Source organism: Pocillopora verrucosa, chromosome 9 (assembly GCF_036669915.1).
Source record: "Pocillopora verrucosa isolate sample1 chromosome 9, ASM3666991v2, whole genome shotgun sequence".
NCBI classification, from domain to species: domain Eukaryota; kingdom Metazoa; phylum Cnidaria; class Anthozoa; order Scleractinia; family Pocilloporidae; genus Pocillopora; species Pocillopora verrucosa.
In genome coordinates this window covers 18,920,120-18,939,683 of record NC_089320.1, presented here as the reverse complement: position 1 = coordinate 18,939,683, position 19,564 = coordinate 18,920,120, and the positions used below count along the sequence as shown (strand labels likewise).

At 41.1% G+C, this 19,564-nt stretch overlaps 1 protein-coding gene across 1 annotated transcript; it reads left to right on the top strand.

Annotated features, from left to right (window-relative positions):
* LOC131793767 (uncharacterized) lies at positions 1 to 19,517 on the top strand. Its single transcript, XM_066171916.1, has 20 exons — positions 1 to 166; positions 299 to 385; positions 1,499 to 1,732; positions 2,345 to 2,899; positions 3,178 to 3,207; positions 3,315 to 3,500; positions 4,033 to 4,062; positions 4,505 to 4,662; positions 5,125 to 5,500; positions 6,150 to 6,191; positions 6,707 to 6,924; positions 7,340 to 7,715; positions 8,083 to 8,481; positions 13,473 to 13,571; positions 16,317 to 16,988; positions 17,100 to 17,651; positions 17,782 to 17,817; positions 17,913 to 18,260; positions 18,724 to 18,859; positions 19,371 to 19,517. The coding sequence occupies exons 2-20, from the start codon at positions 301 to 303 to the stop codon at positions 19,492 to 19,494; spliced, it is 4,656 nt and encodes a 1,551-aa protein (XP_066028013.1). The 5' UTR covers positions 1 to 166; positions 299 to 300; the 3' UTR covers positions 19,495 to 19,517.
* Positions 19,518 to 19,564: the final 47 nt, after the last annotated feature.

The window sequence follows — 19,564 nt, the reverse complement described above, 5'->3', positions numbered from 1 at the left end:
CCTTGATCAAATATGCATCGTTGTTCGAATCTTTATTGTACTTTAGGTCCATGAAGACAAAACAACAGTCAGGGTAGCCTTCAACATGGCGTAACCTAATCTTGTTTGTGACTCTAAAACGAAAGAGGAAATTTTTTAAATCGACGTGAGCTTAGTTTGAGTTCAAGTAAGTGGCTTCATCTTCTCCGTGATAAAATGATACCCGGTACTAGCCAATTTTAACTATGCTTTGTTCGTTCATCTTCGATCGAACATTTGTTTAGTCTTGGAAAGGTGTTATTTGATTTTCTCTCAACAGGAATGAATGTTAACCTTTTTTTCGTATTGGCGTGGAACGTCCTTGTCATCTTTAAGATCTCAACAGTTTCTAGTGCCTTGAAAAGAGGTAAGGTCAAGATTCTAAAGCGACTATTGTTCAGCGAAATGCTCTGTAATTACTTTTTAATAAGTAACAACACGCTTAATTTTCAATAAAGAGAAAAGTATCAAATTACAACTATTTGACTTATGATTAGCTGTTGAATGTTTTAATTTCAGGTTTAATCTTATTGTGCCATAATGGCTAAATTTTTACCGCTGGTGCCATTTACTGTTACAGTATATTCAGAAATAAAATTAGACGCCACTAGTTAAGCGCAACGATTATGCTCTCTTGCCGGTATATGTTAAATCTGTGTCACTGCTTTTAGATCTAAAGGAGTGTATGATCTTATCACAGGAAAGGTTTTAATTAGGACTGCGTTTCAGATAAGCAACGAAATTTCGACCAACGTCAATTGAAATTATACCTCGATAAAGGCTCTCTTTTGTCTGCAACCAGAAATTGGAAAAAAAAGGTTGCATTAGTGTTCCGTATACCCCAATTAGACCTGTCGATTCAACTGTTTTCGCAACAATAGACAATCGCTGCAAAGTACTGTTAGTACTAGCTCAATTGTTGCAGTTTCAAGCGAGCACATCCATTTCGGTTTGCTTTCTGGTGAATCATCTGACCTTAACCAAATTCCTTATAGAGCATGTGGTACCTCCCAGGATCCGTGAATTCTGAACAGGAGGCAGCGAGCGACAGGCTTTTTTATGTTTATTTCATCATCGTTTTTGTGTCTCCTCAAAAAGCTAACTACGGACTAAAATTGATACTTGATTCAAAAAGAAAAAAAGAAAATGTTGGTAGCTTAAAGAATTCATTCGAAATGCCATCGTTAGCTAAGGTAGTGTGTGTAGCCTCCCTTCCGCCTTGACATAAGAACTAAAGTATAAGTCTAGTCTTCCCTTATAATTTAGGAACCCACGCATTTTCAATATACAGTCATTGTTTTGTAAAGGTCCTGCTGGTAAGTGTTATAAAAGAACTAATCGTACTGATCGCACATCATAGTATTTGGAAGCTTCAGAGGAAACTTGCTTGGTCTGGGGAGTTGGCTGTTGGCTATATGCTCTGCGGGATGATGAGAGTGTATCCCACTTTGATAAATTTTTTTTTTTTTTTTTTTTTTAGCTCTAAAAGCTCAGAACGCCGAGAGCAGGTTTCTCATCGAAAGAATTGGTTTGAAAGCCGCTTATTCCATCAAACCGCCTCACATTAAGTCATCACCTCTGGGGAGAAGACGAAAGCAACACTCAAAAGAAAAATCTCACTTTCAAACATTATCCGGTCATGTGGGAGTAAAGAGGCAATTTAATACACAAAACAGTTTGATTCCACGACCTTTTGATGTATCTTCAGTGAAAGGTAAAATGCCAATATAAATAGTGACATGTTGGCAGTTATCATCATGCATTATATATGAATATAACTGCGTTTAAAATGAAGTTCAGATTACATTTTAGAAGCCCACATGAAGTGCAGTTTTAATCAAATTGTTGTTTTTATTTGGAAAGTTATAAATATACCAGGAATGCTACATATTAAGAAGACACCTGTGACAACGATATAAGACAAAAAAATAAAACGAATATGACAAACACAGCAGAACAAACAAAGCAGAATTCAATCCCTTCAACGTCAGCCTCATTATTCGACTAGAATTTCGAGGCACTGGGTTGTTTATTCCACCGTAAAAATAGTGTTTTCTATCACCGAAGGCCAGAGAACTTTGTCTCCTTGAGCCATACCTTGAGATTGGTATTGAAATATTTGTAATATGACTTTTTTAGGCCACCCGGTGTTTGTGTACTTTTTTAAACAAAAATTATTTTGCTCTTAAAGTGCTTCACCCCAGCCAGAATATTACGTCTGGGGATCAAAAGGCTGTCAGGTGTACCAGAGAAAAAGCTTAATATGTGAAGATCGAATTAAGCCGTCAGAAGTTATGGTTCCACTAACCTTCTATCTTTTGCCCAGCCTGTAAAACCCAAATAGATCTTGGATTCCTTATAGACGGCTCTGGAAGCATAGAGATGTACGGGAAAGGGAATTTTCAAAGATGTTTGGATTTTGTGAAATCTCTTACGAAAGCTTTTGTCGTTTCTCCCACGGACACAAGAGTTGGAGCAATTGTATTTTCGTCTCGAAGTGAACTTCAATTTGACTTCAAACAATATAGCACGCAGCAAGATTTAGAAGCTGCGATAACTCGCATAAAATATCCAGGTTACAGGACAAAAACTGGCGCCGCACTCACAATGGCGGCAGACAAACTATTTAATGACATTAGACAAGGCGTGCCACGCGTCCTTGTTGTCCTAACTGACGGCGCATCCAACGACGACGTAGTTAAACCGTCCGAAGAACTTAGAAACGCAGGGGTGGTTATATTCTCTGTTGGCCTGGGGACACATTTTAGATTAGCACAACTAAATGCGATGGCAAGTGAGCCAAAAGCGGAACACGTGTTTACAGTTGATTTCCCCCAAATGGACACAATAGTTACAGCAATGCAGAAAACGTTGTGCAAAGGTGAGAAAAGAATTACAGCTTGGAATTCGCCATTTTCCAAGAAATGGAAGTAACACGTGGCTGGCCCATAAAATCATGTGATTCTGATATCGTTGGGCTCTCTCCACGGTTTGTCATCTTACATTGACTAAATGACTGAAAAATAGACTGAGAGACAGACTGGTTAACTGACTTAAGAACAGACCTTGTGACAATGTTAGAATTTTCAAATTTCTGTTTGAAGTATAAAGTTTTCAATTTGAACATTATTATTGACAGTTTTTTGTAATTTCATACAGCTGCTGTAAAGGCTGCCGCCGAGGGAACAAGTAAGTATACTTCAATTTTTCCCCAGTCTTCCCCAATCGTGTCGAGTCCCACTCTGAAAACTTCAAGCTTTTAAACCTGACCCGCAACACTTCCATCCAACGTATAGTAAGAGACTTACAGAGGGATTTCATGAAGAGCCTTGCCAACCGACGAGGCGGTGGTTTTTCAATGTCTCAGACCACTACTACAAGTGGAGGCAGCTCCTCCGGAGGAATGTCTGCTGGAGGTGGTTCTGTTTCTGGTTCCGTTCATGGAGGCTCTGCTAGTGCATCAGGTGCAGCCGGAGGCGGCGGTGAGTAACTTTCCGTGACAAGACAAGAATTTGACGCAAGATGATCTACGTTCACAACGAAGTAATGAAGAATTCAAACTTTATCCCGCCACATTGGGCAAGTGGATCACACTACATTACGACAAAACATATATTAAAGGGACGCAGAAATACAACTGAGACAAGACACGTTCCTTGACAATGGATCCTAGGATATCGTCATGGTATCGCACCATACAAATGACGCACAGATAACGGAAATAATCTGTGACATGTTTACATTGGACAGGGAATCCTAATGGATCATATAAACATCTCATCAGCCCATGACAGTGGACGAGGAACAAATAGAGGCCAATAGACGATACAGCTATGACCAAAACCCAACATACCCTACCACTGATATTGCGACTCCCTCGTCAAGCTAACAATGCTGTGCATTAAGTAGATGTATAATACGTGACATCGGTTTGTCTAATTCGGTTGTATATTTCTTTTGTTTATTTTTGATAATCATTTAATTTTACCTACCAATTTCATTTTTTTTTTTCAGCTGGGGGAGCTGCTGGTGCCTCGGGAGGAGGTGTGTAGCTTCTTTCAAAAATTACAGTAATTGGGTCTTACTAAGAAAACTAGAGCTCGTTATGCGAGTCTCTTCACGTCTGATTTTTGCCCTCTGCTGGAGGTATTTTCATTTTTTTTACCCTTTTCCATTCTTTCATGATATTCATTCTACAATTCATTCGTGGATCTAAGAGTATGGGCGTAAACTGTTCGATCCTCCCGTTCAATGCCACGGTTCTATGCCACCATTTAATTATGAGTTTTGACTTTGGTATTAAAAAATGTTCAGAAAGCCTTTGCTTGTTCAAATAAAGTTATGTTGAATTAAGGTTTTATGTGATGTTATAGTTGCGTTGCAAACCGGGCAGCATCGACTGAAGGATGGTGAGAACATTATACAACAATCAAGCAATTAGAAAATGTTTAATCTTCCTGACCGTTTTTTTTTGTTTTTTTGCCAGGAGGATGTGATCTTGCCTTCATGGTGGATATTTCATCAAGTATTGGTGGCGATGCAAACTTTCAACTCGTCATGAAATTTGTCATTAGCATTTTTCACTCATTCACTCTTGGCGGTGGAATACGCTATGGTCTAGTCACGTTTGGAAGCAGTGCTAAGGTAAAAGTGAATTAAGGTTACCCTCTAAAGGTGCTATACATTGAGTCAAGCACCCTTATCTAAAAAAGGGAGCAAAAGATTTTATAGTTGCCAAAACATTTGTTGAATGTAAATTTTACCCACGAGAATACAAGTGGCCGCCGTCAAGAGGTGTCTTCGAGGAAATCAAAAACAAAACCGTGAAAGCATAGTGTTGATTTTCCAAGTGTGCTAAGTGAAATACAAAACTTTGTTGAGAGGTTGGATTCTAAATGCATAACGTCATCGCGATAGATACGAGTGTAACTGACGGCCATCTTTAGTTTCGAGTAATTATCAAACGCATGGATTCAACAAGTGATGTTGTAGGGCTTCAATGAATAAGTGTTTCTATTTAATGTAATCTTTTTTTGCTCAAGTGAGAAAATTACACATATCCTAGTTTAGTAAGTTCATGACCTTGCAAAATTCTTTTTACCTTAGGTGGTCTTTGGATTTACCCAGTATTCCTCAATCTCAGAGATAGACTCGGCAGTTGGCAGTGTCACATTATTGAGCGGTGGCTGTGCTGCAGGTGCTGCACTTTCTCAGTGCAAGTCATCTCTCTTCGAGGGTGACGCCGGAGGGAAGGCACGTGTCCTGATTGTTCTAATTGCTGGAAGTTCTACTGATGACGTTTCAAGCGCCGCTAGCTCATTGAAAACAGCCGGAGTCAAAATAATTGCTGTTGGAATGGGCAGCTCATTTGTTCAGTCACAACTTACTTCCATGGCATTCTCTTCATCCTATGTCCTTACCGCCGCTTCGTATGGAGGTTTAGCTGGCATTACCGGAAGCATTACCTCACTAATATCTCAAGGTTTTTGAGAGTTTGTCCCTATTCTTTATTGTTTCTTCGATTCTAATTTAGGGACACTTTCTCTTCGGGTAATTTGGTATTATCAACTGAGTTGATAACGTAAATTAGCCACCTTAAAGAGTTTAAAAGCGGCGTTTCGAGCGTTAGCTTTTGGTCGGAGCGAATGACATATGGCTTACGCTCAAAACGTCACTTTTAAACTCTTAATGGTGGCTAATTTACGTTATAAACTCAGTTGATGATATTGAATAACCCTGTTATACTCTCCCACCGAAGCAGCACCACAATTTCTTCAGAAACTTTCCCCTTTTATTCACTTTCCCTTCGACCCTGATTTTAATTTCTTCTAGGCTTTCCCTCAATGCAGACAAGCAGGGTTACTATGAACCAAGGGATCATCGAAAAAACAAATTTAAAGCTTCTCTCAGAATTTCGTGTTCTTTGATATGCACATATGTTCAAAAGGATTTTTTTAAAACTTCATCGATTTTACATGAATCCGACAAAAATATCATTGAAAACAGCCTATGATATGCTACAACGCTGCAACCCCTCCTTTTCCTTATCTTTGAATTATCGTTTGCTAGAACTGAAGTATTTAACTTTATGCTTAGTCGTGCACTGATTTGATACAATCTTGAAATTATAGCCGGCGGCATTACCGCTAGTGGAGGTGCCGGAGGTGCCGGAGGTATGGACTCATACGAATTATGCTTGTCATCCCTTCCATCCTCGATCGTGTTTGTTTTGATTTCGTTGTTTTTGTTGATGTTGTTTGTGGTTTTGCTTATCTGGTGTTTTTGTTTAACTTACTAGCTAGATAACTGAACTGACGGTATCGTACTTCTATTATAGACATCATGCTTTAAGACAGACTCCATTAACATCCGAAAATCAACCCAACTAGAGGGCCTGAAAAATCAAGTTACGGTTGACGGAACTTCATTGAAGATAAAATTTATTCCCATAGGCTAGTCGTGGATCTATTGAAGTTTCTCTATTTTCTTATTCCTCTTTAATCGCTGCATGGGTAAAAAGCATCATAATTATACATGATGCATGCGCAAAACGCCAGCACTCCACTATTACAATTATTTTGCTTGTCATAGTAATAATAAGTTTAACGTAAAAGTTCTACGAGTTAGATATTGATTCAAGCCTTTGCTATTCCAGTTTAAAAACTGGTTGAACTTTCATACTTTTTAGGTTCCTGTGATCTAGCCTTCATGTTGGATGCCTCGGACAGCATTCAAGGGGAAGCAAACTTCAAGTTGTGTATTGAATTCATCTTGGTAATATTTCGTGCCTTTGGTATGAGTGGCGGTATACGCTTTGCTTTAGTCCTATTTGGAAGTTCAGCTCAAGTTGCATTTGATTTCAGCAAATATTCTTCAATCTCTGAAGTTGAAACGGCCCTTGGTCAGGTATGTGTACTATTTTATTTGCATTATCCCATAACACTGCATCTGAAAGTGTAAATTAGTTTGATTTAGCGAGAGAATGACGAGGACACTTGTCGTGAAACTCAAGGATAAATATACCCGCGTACAATTCAGATTAAATTAAAAACACTACGGATCAAATAAGGACACCTGGCCTTCCGAAAGCGGTAAGGAATGTCTCACAGGAGATAAATCCCAGTCAAAGAGGTGATCAAAGTAAGAGACCGGGTTTAAAAGGGAAATATCTTATAGATAAACTTTGACAAATAGGTGATCAAACTGGAAGGGATTTTTTTAAAAATAAGAAAAATTTTGAGTGCTATCGTCTTGCAGCTTAAAACGCTTTGTAATACCTGCGTATAAAGATAACTGTTGATTCTTCTTTTTAAACCTATAGGTTAAACTCGTCGGAGGATCTTGTGCCGCGGGAGCAGCGCTTTCCACATGTCAATCGTCTTTGTTTGCAAGCGCTGGGGGAGGTGGAGGTGCCGCTGCCGGTGGTGGTGCTGTAAGTGGAGGGGCAGCAGCTGGGGCGAGTGTTTCTGCGCGCCTTCTTGTAGTAATGATGGCAGGAAAATCAACAGACTCCGTCTCAAGCTCATCTGATGCACTGAAACAAAGTGGTATTAAAATCCTATGTCTTGGAATGGGAGGAAGCGTCGATGCGGGTCAGATGAAAGAAATGGCTTCCTCCGCCGAGTATTTTGTCTCAGTAGGATCGTTTGCAGAACTCTCTGGGTTCTCGCAGCAGTTTATCAGCTTAATTGGATCAGGTGAGAAAGGAATATGATTAACTGCGAACACAAAGTAATAAAGATCCATTTCGATAAGATTACCAACGCTGTTCGCAAAACATCGCACAACACATTAAACAATTGTTATCTGTCCCGGAACACTTTATAAAATCGTGATTAGGTAAGGATTACATATTTGCGGCAATTTTTTAAATAATATAAAATAAGACTTTTTTGGAAAGATAGTGGTGTACTGAGAAGCAAAATAGTTGTCTTCCACGTGGTTTCCGTCTGGAAAGGCATCTTATAGAGTCAGCTTCAGTCAGGTCTAAAAAGGCTGCCAAAGTATTCTAAACTTTTCCAAAACAGATTAAGGCGTATGTGATTAATTTCTATCTTAAATAAGCTGGAGGAATTTCAGCCAGCGGAGCAGCTGGAGGAGCCGCCGGTGCAGCTGGAGGCGCCGCCGGAGGAGCAGCTGGAGGAGCTGCCGGTGCAGCTGGAGGTGCCGCCGGAGGAACAGCTGGAGGAGCAGCTGAAGGAGCAGCTGGAGGAGCAGCTGGAGGAGCAGCTGGAGGAGCAGCTGGAGGAGCAGCTGGAGGAGCAGCTGGAGGAGCAGCTGGAGGAGCTGCCGGTGGAACAGCTGGAGGAGCTGCCGGTGGAGCTGGAGGAGCCGCCGGAGGATTAGCTGGAGGAGCTGCCGGTGGAGCTGGAGGAGCCGCCGGAGGATTAGCTGGAGGATTAGCTGGAGGATTAGCTGGAGGAGCAGCTGGAGGAGCCGCCGGAACAGTTGGAGGAGCCGCCGGTGCAGCTGGCGGTTTAAGTGCTGGAGGAGCAGCTGGAGGAGCAGCTGGGGGAACAGCTGGGGGAACAGCAGGTAGGTGCATTAGTTCACATTGCATATATGAGTTTTGATACAAATTATATCGGGTAGTGTGCCATTCAGGGTAGGTGTGCTAACGAGGTTGATTTTGACGCCAACCATAAAGCCATATTTACATTTGACAAGATTTTTACAATACGAGACATTTTCTGACATCACAGCTCGAACGAACTTGACTTTGTACTCAAAATGAAACGAAGCTTCACTGTACCAAAAACGTGTGACTAAAATTCCAACTAACTGAATGTGAAAATTGCATTCTGGATACACTGTTCTCTCCTGCTGCATCAAAAAGAAAAATTCGAATTTGCAGTATTAATTGGTGACTTTTATAGCATTCTCATCAAGATCAACATACATTTTGGAGCGTTAGCCATTTTTAACTACTAAGGTGGGTGTCGACACACCAGAATTTGTGATAGTATTGTATGTACTGGTCAAGACTGTGAATTAGTCAGACGATGAACGCATTGGATGGTCTCAGTGTTGTAACATACATAACAGCTAAAGATATGAAACTCTTCGTATCGCTTTAAATGGCCAATATTTTGTAACTCTGTTTGCGAAATAGGTAAGCAGGGCTTTCAAACAAGTCTGCTTCCACGTAAGACGACTCTCAGAATGGCAAAACAAGAAGAAGCAGGCCGTGGTACAGAATGATAACAAATACTCCTTAGTATCCCCTTCCTACGTCTGAGTACAAGAGGCTCGCGTTACGACGTGAAAAAAATATGATATTTATTCCTTGACATTTATCTTGTCAATGAGGATGCTGATAAATAACGGCTTCAAAAAATCGTTGTTTTAAAACAAATTAACATGCTTTTTTAAAGGAGCAGTCGATCTGGCTTTCATGCTTGATGCCTCTAGCAGTGTAGGTGATGATGCAAATTTCCAGCGGTGTCTAAGCTTTGTTAGAGCAATCTACAGCGGCGTTACCATTTCATCAGCGGCATTTCGCATAGGATTGGTCTTGTTTGGCGCGTCCGCCTCGGTGTCGTTTGACTTCAGCAAGTACAGCTCAGCATCTGAAATTGACGCAGTTATTATAGGAATGAAAATGATTGGTGGAGCGTGTGCTGCTGGTCAAGGTTTAAGTACATGTCAAACTCAATTATTCGCCCAATCACGTCAAAATGCTATCAAAGTCCTGTTGGTGATGATCGCTGGAAGATCAACAGATGACGTGTCAGGCGTAGCAGGAGCTTTGAAAAGTTCTGGGGTCAAGATCTTCTGTCTCGGGATAGGAAGTTCTATTGAAAGAACTCAGCTGATATCAATGGCTAACTCAGAATCGTACATTCAAGTAGCACCCGACTATAGTCAGCTAGTATCATTGTCCAGTCATTTTTTATCACTGCTTGGTCAGGTAGCTGCCGGTAAGTAAATTTTGTACCTACTTACAAAGTATACCGTAAAGGAGGGGAGTCGATTTTACATTGGTAACCCATACCACAAGTGAACGATATGTGTTTGAGGGTATCTCATGGTCCGTGACAAATGTATTAGGCTTGGTGCCACACAAAAGCAGCCATGAGCAAAATAGCGGGCGGATATTCAGGATTTATAGCAAAGGGGAACACTTGGAAACTATTTTTGTTAAAATAGTAGCAAGGCTACCACCACAGGTGCAGGAATGACCGATGGAACAAAAAAGAGAGGGAAGAATTGTACTTGGGTAGGCAATAATGCAGCTGCAGGTACCTTGACATTCATTCCTGGAGAAGGTAGGAGAGTGGATGTCCTTGCTGGATGAGGTACGAGAAGAGGAACTACGGGTGGTGCAGAGGGACAACTGCACTTAGGAATCATACCCAATAAAAGTTCCTCACTAGGGTGGTAGGACCATTGGATCGGAAGACGGCGTAAACGGGACTTACTAGGTTGTCACCAGGCTGAGCTTCAGTGGTGAAATGACAGGTAGCCTAGGTGGAATAGGCGTGGGTTTCACGGAATATATGCATCTTGGAGACAACGTAACGAGTGTCCCTTGCAGGTACAGGCATGACCGCTGTAGCAACAGTAGGTGAAGTTGCAACAGCCACAGATCTTCCCAGACCTATCCTAGGTGGAGGCGGAGTCGGAATCAAAGTTTTCTTTTGCAGAGAAATATTACAATATATTGCCTTGTTGTTTCATTTTCATGGCCACTTTCTGCATTATTCTCAACATCATTTACAAAACGATGATCATTTTCCCTTCTTCCCCTCTCCTCTTCCAAGTAACAACTTGAAGTCCCACTCGGTGTTTCTTTTGAATCCTAGCCTGTTTAGAACACTCTCTCGTTACAGTTCTGGCTTGAATCGGCGTCTGCGACATATGGAGTTAGTAAGGTCTTTTCAGGGAGGCTTATCGAGAGAATCGTGAGGGAACATGTAGAAAATGAATGATGAATGAATATGACAAACGTTTGAATTCATGCTTCAATGATGGAGAAATAAAAACAAATTTTCTAGGAGTATGTCCTTGGAAACGAAACGTTAAAATGAAAACTTCGTTTCCGATACTCAAAGTGAATATGAGAATGGTCTAGTGTTGCATTTTTAACATTTGTACTGATGCAAAAAGGTCAAATTAAAACTGTCACAGCAGGTCATCATGCCTATGCAGAATGCATAGAAACTAAGTCTAATGCACAATATCCTCCAAATCAACTTCTAACAAAACCCCTGCAGCAATATCTAGCGAGTGCGGCTCCGAACACAATTGCAGCTACGACAAAGAATTACAAATTACAACACTGCAACGTTACGTGACATTTCACTATAGTATATAACATAACGTTTAGCTTCATCGTGACTTTACATGGCTTACTTAAACATTACAAGACAACATGATATTGATTTCAGAGTTTAACATTGCAATACAGTATAATCGAATAACGTACCCAGTAATTACCAGGACGTTTTTTGTGCGCTTTGAAACATTTAGGGGCGAAGTCGCTTCTTTTATTGTCCTGGAGTGTTCGTAAAAAAGCTGCGTAGGTTACTTCAGTCAGACATTTGATATAGAAAAATCTATAAACATTTTAATCAGTTTTACTTAACTTATGGACACTTAAAGGGCATGATAAATCCGTCCCGTAATAACAATATCTTTTATTCAATAAAGCCGGAGGGATGGCAGGTGGAGCTGGCGCTGCCGGAGCAGCAGGGGGAATTTCAGGTGAATTGACAACCACAAAACTATTATTAAATTTAAGGTGAAGCCTATCGGAGCAGTTGTGTTCATTTCTATTTGAACTTTCTTATGTATCCTGGGTGTAGTGATCTGGTTTTTAGTAACATAGCACATGAACCTCACACTCGTATGAGGTTTTTCGAAAATGCATTGAGAAGTTTTAAAGCTTTGGTATTGACTTTGAAAGTTTAAAGAGTCCATCAAACCAATTTTGAACTGCTTCCTTTCAGACAACAGAATAAGGAATGGGAAATTGAGCTCAATATCAAAACGACCGATTTTGCATGTGTATCTAGTGATGTCTTGATTAATATTTGGTGGTCTTTCGGTAAATAGTCATATTAGAGACGGTTAACTTTTTTTGAGTGCACTGAATGTTTTCCATCGCTTTCATCTCTCCTATTCAGGTGGGATTGCTGGTGGAGCTGGAGGAATAGGCGTTGGAGGATCCATTGGAGCAGGTGGAGCAACAATAGGAGGGGGTGGTATGTTAAGAATGTATGATATTCTTTACACACTTTCACAATTCATCAATAATTGCCTCCCTTGCCATATTTGCTTTTGTTTCTCAGTTGGTATTGGCGTGCAACCCGTAATTAGGAGACAATCATTTTTTTCCCCTGATTTGCACTACTGTTCATTTCGTTTTGTCAATCCTTTCACTCTAAAAATATAAAAAAAAAAAAACAAGAAAAACTTTGCAGTGTAAAAAAAGAAACGACACGATACATTTTCTTATTTTTCTGTTAGGAGGAGTTGCAGGTGGAGTCGGTGGAATGGGTGTTGGAGGCTCCACAGGCGCTGTTGGAGGCTCCACAGGTGCAGTCGGTGGTGCCATGGGTGGAGGAGGAGGTGAGTTGAGCAACTGCTTATTTCAATCTTTCAAGGAACAATTTTTCGTTCGAGTGGATCCTTTTCTAGGGCTGTTTTCTCAGAAACTTTCGTCTAAGTTTATCCGAGATCAAATCAGTCAGTCACAAGAATATATAACACGTATAACTGTATTCTCGAAATAAATCTATAAATACAGGCGAAAAAAAGGTTCAACTTTTGATTCGTCAAACAGTTGCAGATTATAAAAGTTTCCTTTTAATTTCACGATCTCCTATTTCCTCCATGAGCGATCCTATTTATCCATCCAGATTAGATGTTAATTAAATACTCTCCGACAAGTCAATAAATAATCTAAGGACGAAACTTGACGGGTTTAAGTACTCTCAGACTGCCTCGACCCTGTGTATGTATACGTGGGTATCTTACGTGTACCTGAGTGTATCAGAAAACTGGCCAAGAACTTTACACTTGGCCTCCCCGTAAGTCGTCCTTGGTTAATATTCAAGGAATAGGTCAGAGGAGAAATAAAATGGAAACTTTTAACAGATAACTGATCCAAAAAGCTTTCAATGATCATTGTTTTTCGTGTTTTAGAAACTTAGCCATTGTAAATATGATCTACCTTCAGGGGAGAGGATAACAATTTACAGTCCACTTCGGCACTGCCAGTATGTAGACCCGGATTCGCGATACACGAATCGTCACTTTGTAATTTGTGCGCGACGCCAGCAAGTCGAAATATGCCCGTAACCGTTACACTCTCACTGCAACCTGTAGTGATTCATTCAACCGCATTCCAAGATGGGAAATAATGAACGATTCATGTTTTGAGACCCGGAGTCTACAAACTGCACTAAAACTAGCTGTCAAATTCTAATTCTATTATGCAGGAGTAGGAGGGGTAGGTCCTGGTTGTTCTGTAAGACCGCTTCATTTGCCTCACCTCTGTGGATGTCAGCCGTTAGCGCCCATTTGCGGAACGCAAAACGTTGGCGAAGGTAATCTTTTTATGCCACCTAACCATAGTAGAAAAAAATCGTAAAAATCAATTATATTCAGATTGAAAAATTACCAACAATGTTTACAGAAAAACAACTGACGGCTGACATTCACATCTGCAAGTTACTTCTGCATTAATATCAGCGGCTTTACCTCGCGATAACAATAAGAGACGTTGAAAGGACGTATGTGTATGTCATTTGAAAAAATTTCTCCTGGAAACTGGCGCCCACCTATAGGTGATGCCATGGCTGAGGTAAGAAAACCACGAAGATCTGCAATATACTCTGTCGAAAACAACATATCGATATCCAATGGAACAGAGAGACTAATATTTGACCGGGGAAAGGTGAATGCCACCAATGCAAACAACTCTCTCAAACATCCAGACACGAGGAAACATACGGTCCTTCGGATAACAGTTGTAAAACACGGTCGAAACCAAAGTGGCGAAACACCCCAAGTTCTGTCTGTAACCAATGATTTTAAACAGGGAAATATGAGAGAGACTGGAGCTAATGCCAGGAGCAAATCTTTAGATATCATGAAGGGAGCAAACGTTCCCATTTCCTTTCAAGTCAGCGGTAGGGGATCGGGCGAAAAGGACGTCTTACTTAACGACTTATACGGCGGCAAGCAAATTTCTTTTGATGGGCGTTCTTCAAATGAAAGCAGTGAACACGTACCACAACAAAAAGAGGCTTCTGATTTATCAGCTCAAAACCCGGATAAGCAGGAAGGTAAAACAGATTCGAAGGTGTTATTGGAGGCGAAGTTGAATCCGCTTAGAATAGGTATTCAGCTGGATGGTGACAAAACTAGCAAAGAAGAGTCCACTAATCAGCCTACTGAAAGCATTTCTCTTCAAGAAGTTTTAAAGGATATTGACGATACATCACAAAAAGCGGATCCTTCACTGGATGAAAACAAGGGTAAAAAAGAGAACGCAGTTCTTATAAGTTTAAATAATGAGAACGTAAAAGATGACGATTCGCATGGCACGCAACAACATCTGGTCAAGGAGGACGAAAACCTGGGTAAGTTACATATACAGGCAACGAGCAACAAAGAAAACAAAAATGGAACAGAAGTAAATACGGCGGGAGTTTCCATAACAACGGAGAGCAAGGGGCTTCAAACGAATGGCCTTATGAAAGTTCTTTTGACCAAGTTACTTGGAAGCGACATAAAAGATGCATTGAAAGAAAAGGAATCAGAAGCGCTAAAGCCAACAGGTGGCCGAAGAATTTCCTCTTCATTAGATATGGCATCCACAACTGCTGCTGGTACTTCTGTAGAATCTCCTCCTGGAACAATGAAAGGTGTGGACACAGCCGAAATGAACAACAACGCAGGAGCAGTCAACAGTATTGAGCCACCTTCAATGCACCAAACTGGTCCTCAGTGCCTCGGAGGAGAGCCTGAACCGGACCTGTTGCCTACTACCGGAACAAGAGTTCCAGGAAATCTTCGTCTACCAGGCGGGAGGGACTGCTCTCAGGGAATGGAAAGTTTACCCTCTTCAAACGTAGCGTCGAGTTCACCGACAGGCATGGTAATTGAGTCTGCACCAGGAACACAGCAAGCAGTCGGAAATGGAATGCCCCCTCCCGCCCAGGTGGTGCCAAATCCGCCTCCCCTTGTTCCCTCTAACCAAAGATTTGGCTCCACAACGCCAGCTGGGGTTGGTGTTGAATCACCGCCTGGTACCATTCATGCGGTTGGTACCAGTATTCCTGCAGAGGGCATCAGTGAATTAGGTGATAATGGTAAGATAAGATGGTGAGAGAAGCATGCGCATGGACTCTCAAAGCGATGACTGCATGGTGGCTGACAAGACTCCTCTAACATACTGGGCGTAAAACGCATGAGACTCTCTTCTACTTGAATTCAAGAGAAGACCCAAGATGCATAAAGTTTTCAACTCTACTATTGCTTCTAACTTGAATTATAATATCGCTTGTTACCTTGGGCTGCAAATGCAAAATTTGGCTCTCGTCTACGTTTTTTCTAACGCATTCGCAAAAACCCCAAAATACTTTCTCCATTATATTGCCATAATGCAATAACAAATGCACTGATTAATCCATCAATATTTAATATCAGCATATCTGGAAAGAAAACTAAAATAACATGAAAGTAGACTCTGAAATAAAATACGCATAAATTCGTGTGCTGCCGTTTGCTGTTTAGTGAGTTCCAATTTAACGATGAAAAGCTAGGTACTTACCTCAAGACAAGCCATAAAAATAAAAGCATATTTGCTTACACCTGTAAACTAAGCGATATTTATAACATAAGATAAAGGTACCCTTGTGTGAAGATAGAATACAGTTCTTACTAAATAGTGGTTTGTGCATATTAAAGAGGATGTTGCTGCGGTTTCATAATAATATAACGTTAACCTCATTCTCACTGATATGCAATTAACATGCTGTTTTTCGCTTGCCAAAACGCAATAAAAAATGCTTGAATTTTTTAAGATAAATAGGCTATTATTTTTTCTAGCTCACATAGATAGCATTTATAAGCTACTTCTTCAGGTCCTAAGCGATATTTGATTTGAAAGCAAAGTCGTTTTTTTCTTATGAATTTCCGAGTAATTAATATGCGTGGTAAAATAAAATTGAAAAAAAGAAGAAAAAGAAAAAAAATCAAATTTTGTCGTTATAAGTTTCTGTTACTAAACAGATGCTCGAGAAATTATAATCTGTTGTTCTCATTTATTTTTTAATTTTCCCTAGGAGCGTCAACAGGAGTTACTGGCGGGGTAGGGGGAAACATTGGAGGTGGCATCGGAGGCGCGGGGGGTATGGTAGGAGCAGGCGGAACAAATATTGGAGTCGGAGGGGGAAATATAGGGGGTGGACTTGGTGTTGGAGCTGGAGGTATGACTGGAGGAGGTGGCAGTGTTGGAGCTGGTGGAATGGGTGGAGGCGGCGCTGTTGGAGCTGGTGGGATGGCTGGAGGCGGTGGGATGACAGGTGGAGGCATGGTCGGGGGTGGCGGGATGGCGGGTGGTGGCACGGTTGGAGGCGGCGGAATGGCGGGTGGAGGCATGGTCGGAGGCGGTGGGATGACGGGTGGTGGTATGGCTGGAGTCGGTGGGATGACGGGTGGTGGCGGAATGGTAGGAGGTGGTGCTGGCGGAAACGTGGGAGGGGTAGGAGGGGGTATGGGAGGAAGTATCGGAGGTGTGACTGGTGCTGGCGGGAACATAGGTGGAGGGGTTGGGGTTGGAGTAGGAGGTGTTGGTGGAGGCATGGGAGGAGGGGCGGGAGGGGGTATCGGTGGAATAGGTGGGGGTATCGGTGGTATTGGGACTGGCGGTGGAGTAGGTATCGGGGGAGGCATCGGTGGAGCTAATATGGGTGGAGCTGGAGCAGGAAGTGTAGGAGGAGCAAGAGGAATGGAAGGTGAGCACGTAACAACACCTTAAATCCATGATTTCGTTGTTCTGATTTTAATATCTAGACACAAAAGTCATGTATAACTGGTTAATTCTTCTTTCTTGTCATTTTCTATAGTCGTATTGGATTTGGCGTTCTTGGTCGATGGGTCTTCAGCTGTTGGAAACGAACAAAACTTCCAGCAGTTACTCAACTTCGTTAGCGCTGTGTCGCATTCGTTCTCCATCCATCACGACATGACTCGCGTCGGAGTTGTTGTTTTTTCTCTTGAGGCTTTTGTCATCTTTAACTTTCACACATACTTTGATATACAAAACATCGATCAAGCATTGTCTTCTGTGCAATATCCTGGAACAGATGGTCCAGGAACATACATAGGACGGGGTTTGCTCGTTGCAAAGCACTACCTCTTCAGTGCCTCAGGAAGAGGACATGTGCCGAGAGCCATTGTTCTTCTTGCTGCCGGAAGATCTATTGATGATGTTATCACACCGTCTATGGATATCAGGTCGAATGGAGTGGAAATGTTTTGCGTGGGTATCGGTAACCTTTACAGTAAATTACAACTTCACGCAATGGCAAGTTTTCCACACAGTGAACACATTTTCAGGGGTGATTACTCACAAATGGGGCGAACTGCACAACAAGTAGTCACCAAAATATTAAAAGGTCAGAATGACACTTTTTTAATCAGTTTGTGAAATGAATAATAATTGCTTGTCTCGTTGTTGAAGTTATTTCCTTCACGGGTTGCGACGTTTCAACCGATTCTAACAAAATGTACATTTATCTTAAACAGGCATTTCTGTTCACTTCTGTCGACCCTGCTTTGACGGTGAGTTCGATAAGAACATTTTAATGGAAATTCCTTGTCAGAGGTAAATTATGATTTTTTTTAATGCATGTAAAGAACGTGTACATGTGTCATAGGGCATCAGGAACTGTGTGATTACTGTCCAAGTGAATTTCAAGATGACGATGAAGTGGAAGAGGGCTTCAAGCGTCACCATCATCATCATCATAGGCATGATAAAGTCCACGTTCAACCGTTTGATGGTGAGCGGAGACATTCCAAGAGAAAACGACCCACTGCCAAAATTAGTGGAGATTATGAAGTCAAGCAACTAGCTGTGGGCCGACAAAGACATGAAGAGCAAAGCTATAACGCTGACTCATTTAGCAACACCAATGATGCCGTACACCCCACGACAAATCCTGACACAGATTATTATGGTGAATACAAATTTGATGACGGAAAAATGACCGTGGAAGACAATGGTAAGTATTCCTAAGGAAGTATAAAGAATTGCCAATAACTTAAGATCAATTCGGTTTACACGTGAACAAAAATTTCTTTGACAAATGAAATTTCTCCAAGAATTTTGGACTCTCTTCTAGATCTTAGGCTTAAGATAATCAAGTATTATTTGTTGCCGCTTGGTATTCGAATATTTACCACCCGTCTAATAAACGAGGCCAGCACGGTCAACCAAGCGAGCGACTTTGGTTATCTCACAGTTTAAACTGGCCTGGTTTACTGATCGCTAATCAAATGGATCTATAAACGCATTCGCTACCCTTTCAATATTTTAGTATGTGAAAAGGAATGAATAACCATTAAACTAATAAATGATCCAGTCTACGACCAATTATAATTTTCTATCTGTACCGTTCCGAAGTGGAGGTAGCTTTAGTCGGAGAATAATGAAAGTGGGATCATGATTTATTTCTATAATGACAGACTGCAAGGACTACTCAGATGACTGCAACGACTATGCGTCACGTGGTTTTTGTAGTGAGTATGCTCCGACAGCCAGCATAGGAACCATAAACATGATGTGTAAGAGAGCATGTGGTACATGCTCATCCAATACAATGTGAGTGTACATATCCGCTGCCTTTAACCCAGTAACTAGTCTAAAGATAATTAAGAAACACCTAGTTAAAATCCTTCGGCGCCTTTGAAGGTAATTCGTACCAGAGCAAGCTAAGTATTCTTATACATCACGGGCAGCTTTTCTTTCAGGCGAAAATTTTCAATTTCAAGGTTGAGTGTGTAAGTTATACAATGTCTCTAAGTGCGTGCAAATACAGACTGCCTTTCTTCAATAATTTTAGTTTCATGATCAGCGACATAAAATGCTCAGGTATGAATCATTCACCTTCTTTCTCTGAGAGTTGTTCTCCCATTATACAATTTTTTTTTTAATTTCGGTCGGCTTTTTAAAGAAATTTGTTATGAACAATATTGCATCTTAATGCACGCCCAAGAAACTATTTTACGTTACACAACTGTAAAGTAACACAGCTCATCGAACAAACAATCTTTGTCGAAGATATTGTATTCTGAAAGCGCTGATTGTGCTTTTTTTTCTCCTTATTTTGAAGGCCCAAAGAAAAACAGGATACGTACGAGCTTAGCGAAAGAGATCCTTTTTATAAGAAAGAAGAAATTGAAAACGCCAAGGATCAAAAACCGAACCGCCTGAAGCACCGTTTAAATAAACTGTAACGCAATGGTCACAGTAGAGAATCATTCTAAAAGAACACTTCTTTTAAAGAAGATTTGTTAATGTCCCCCC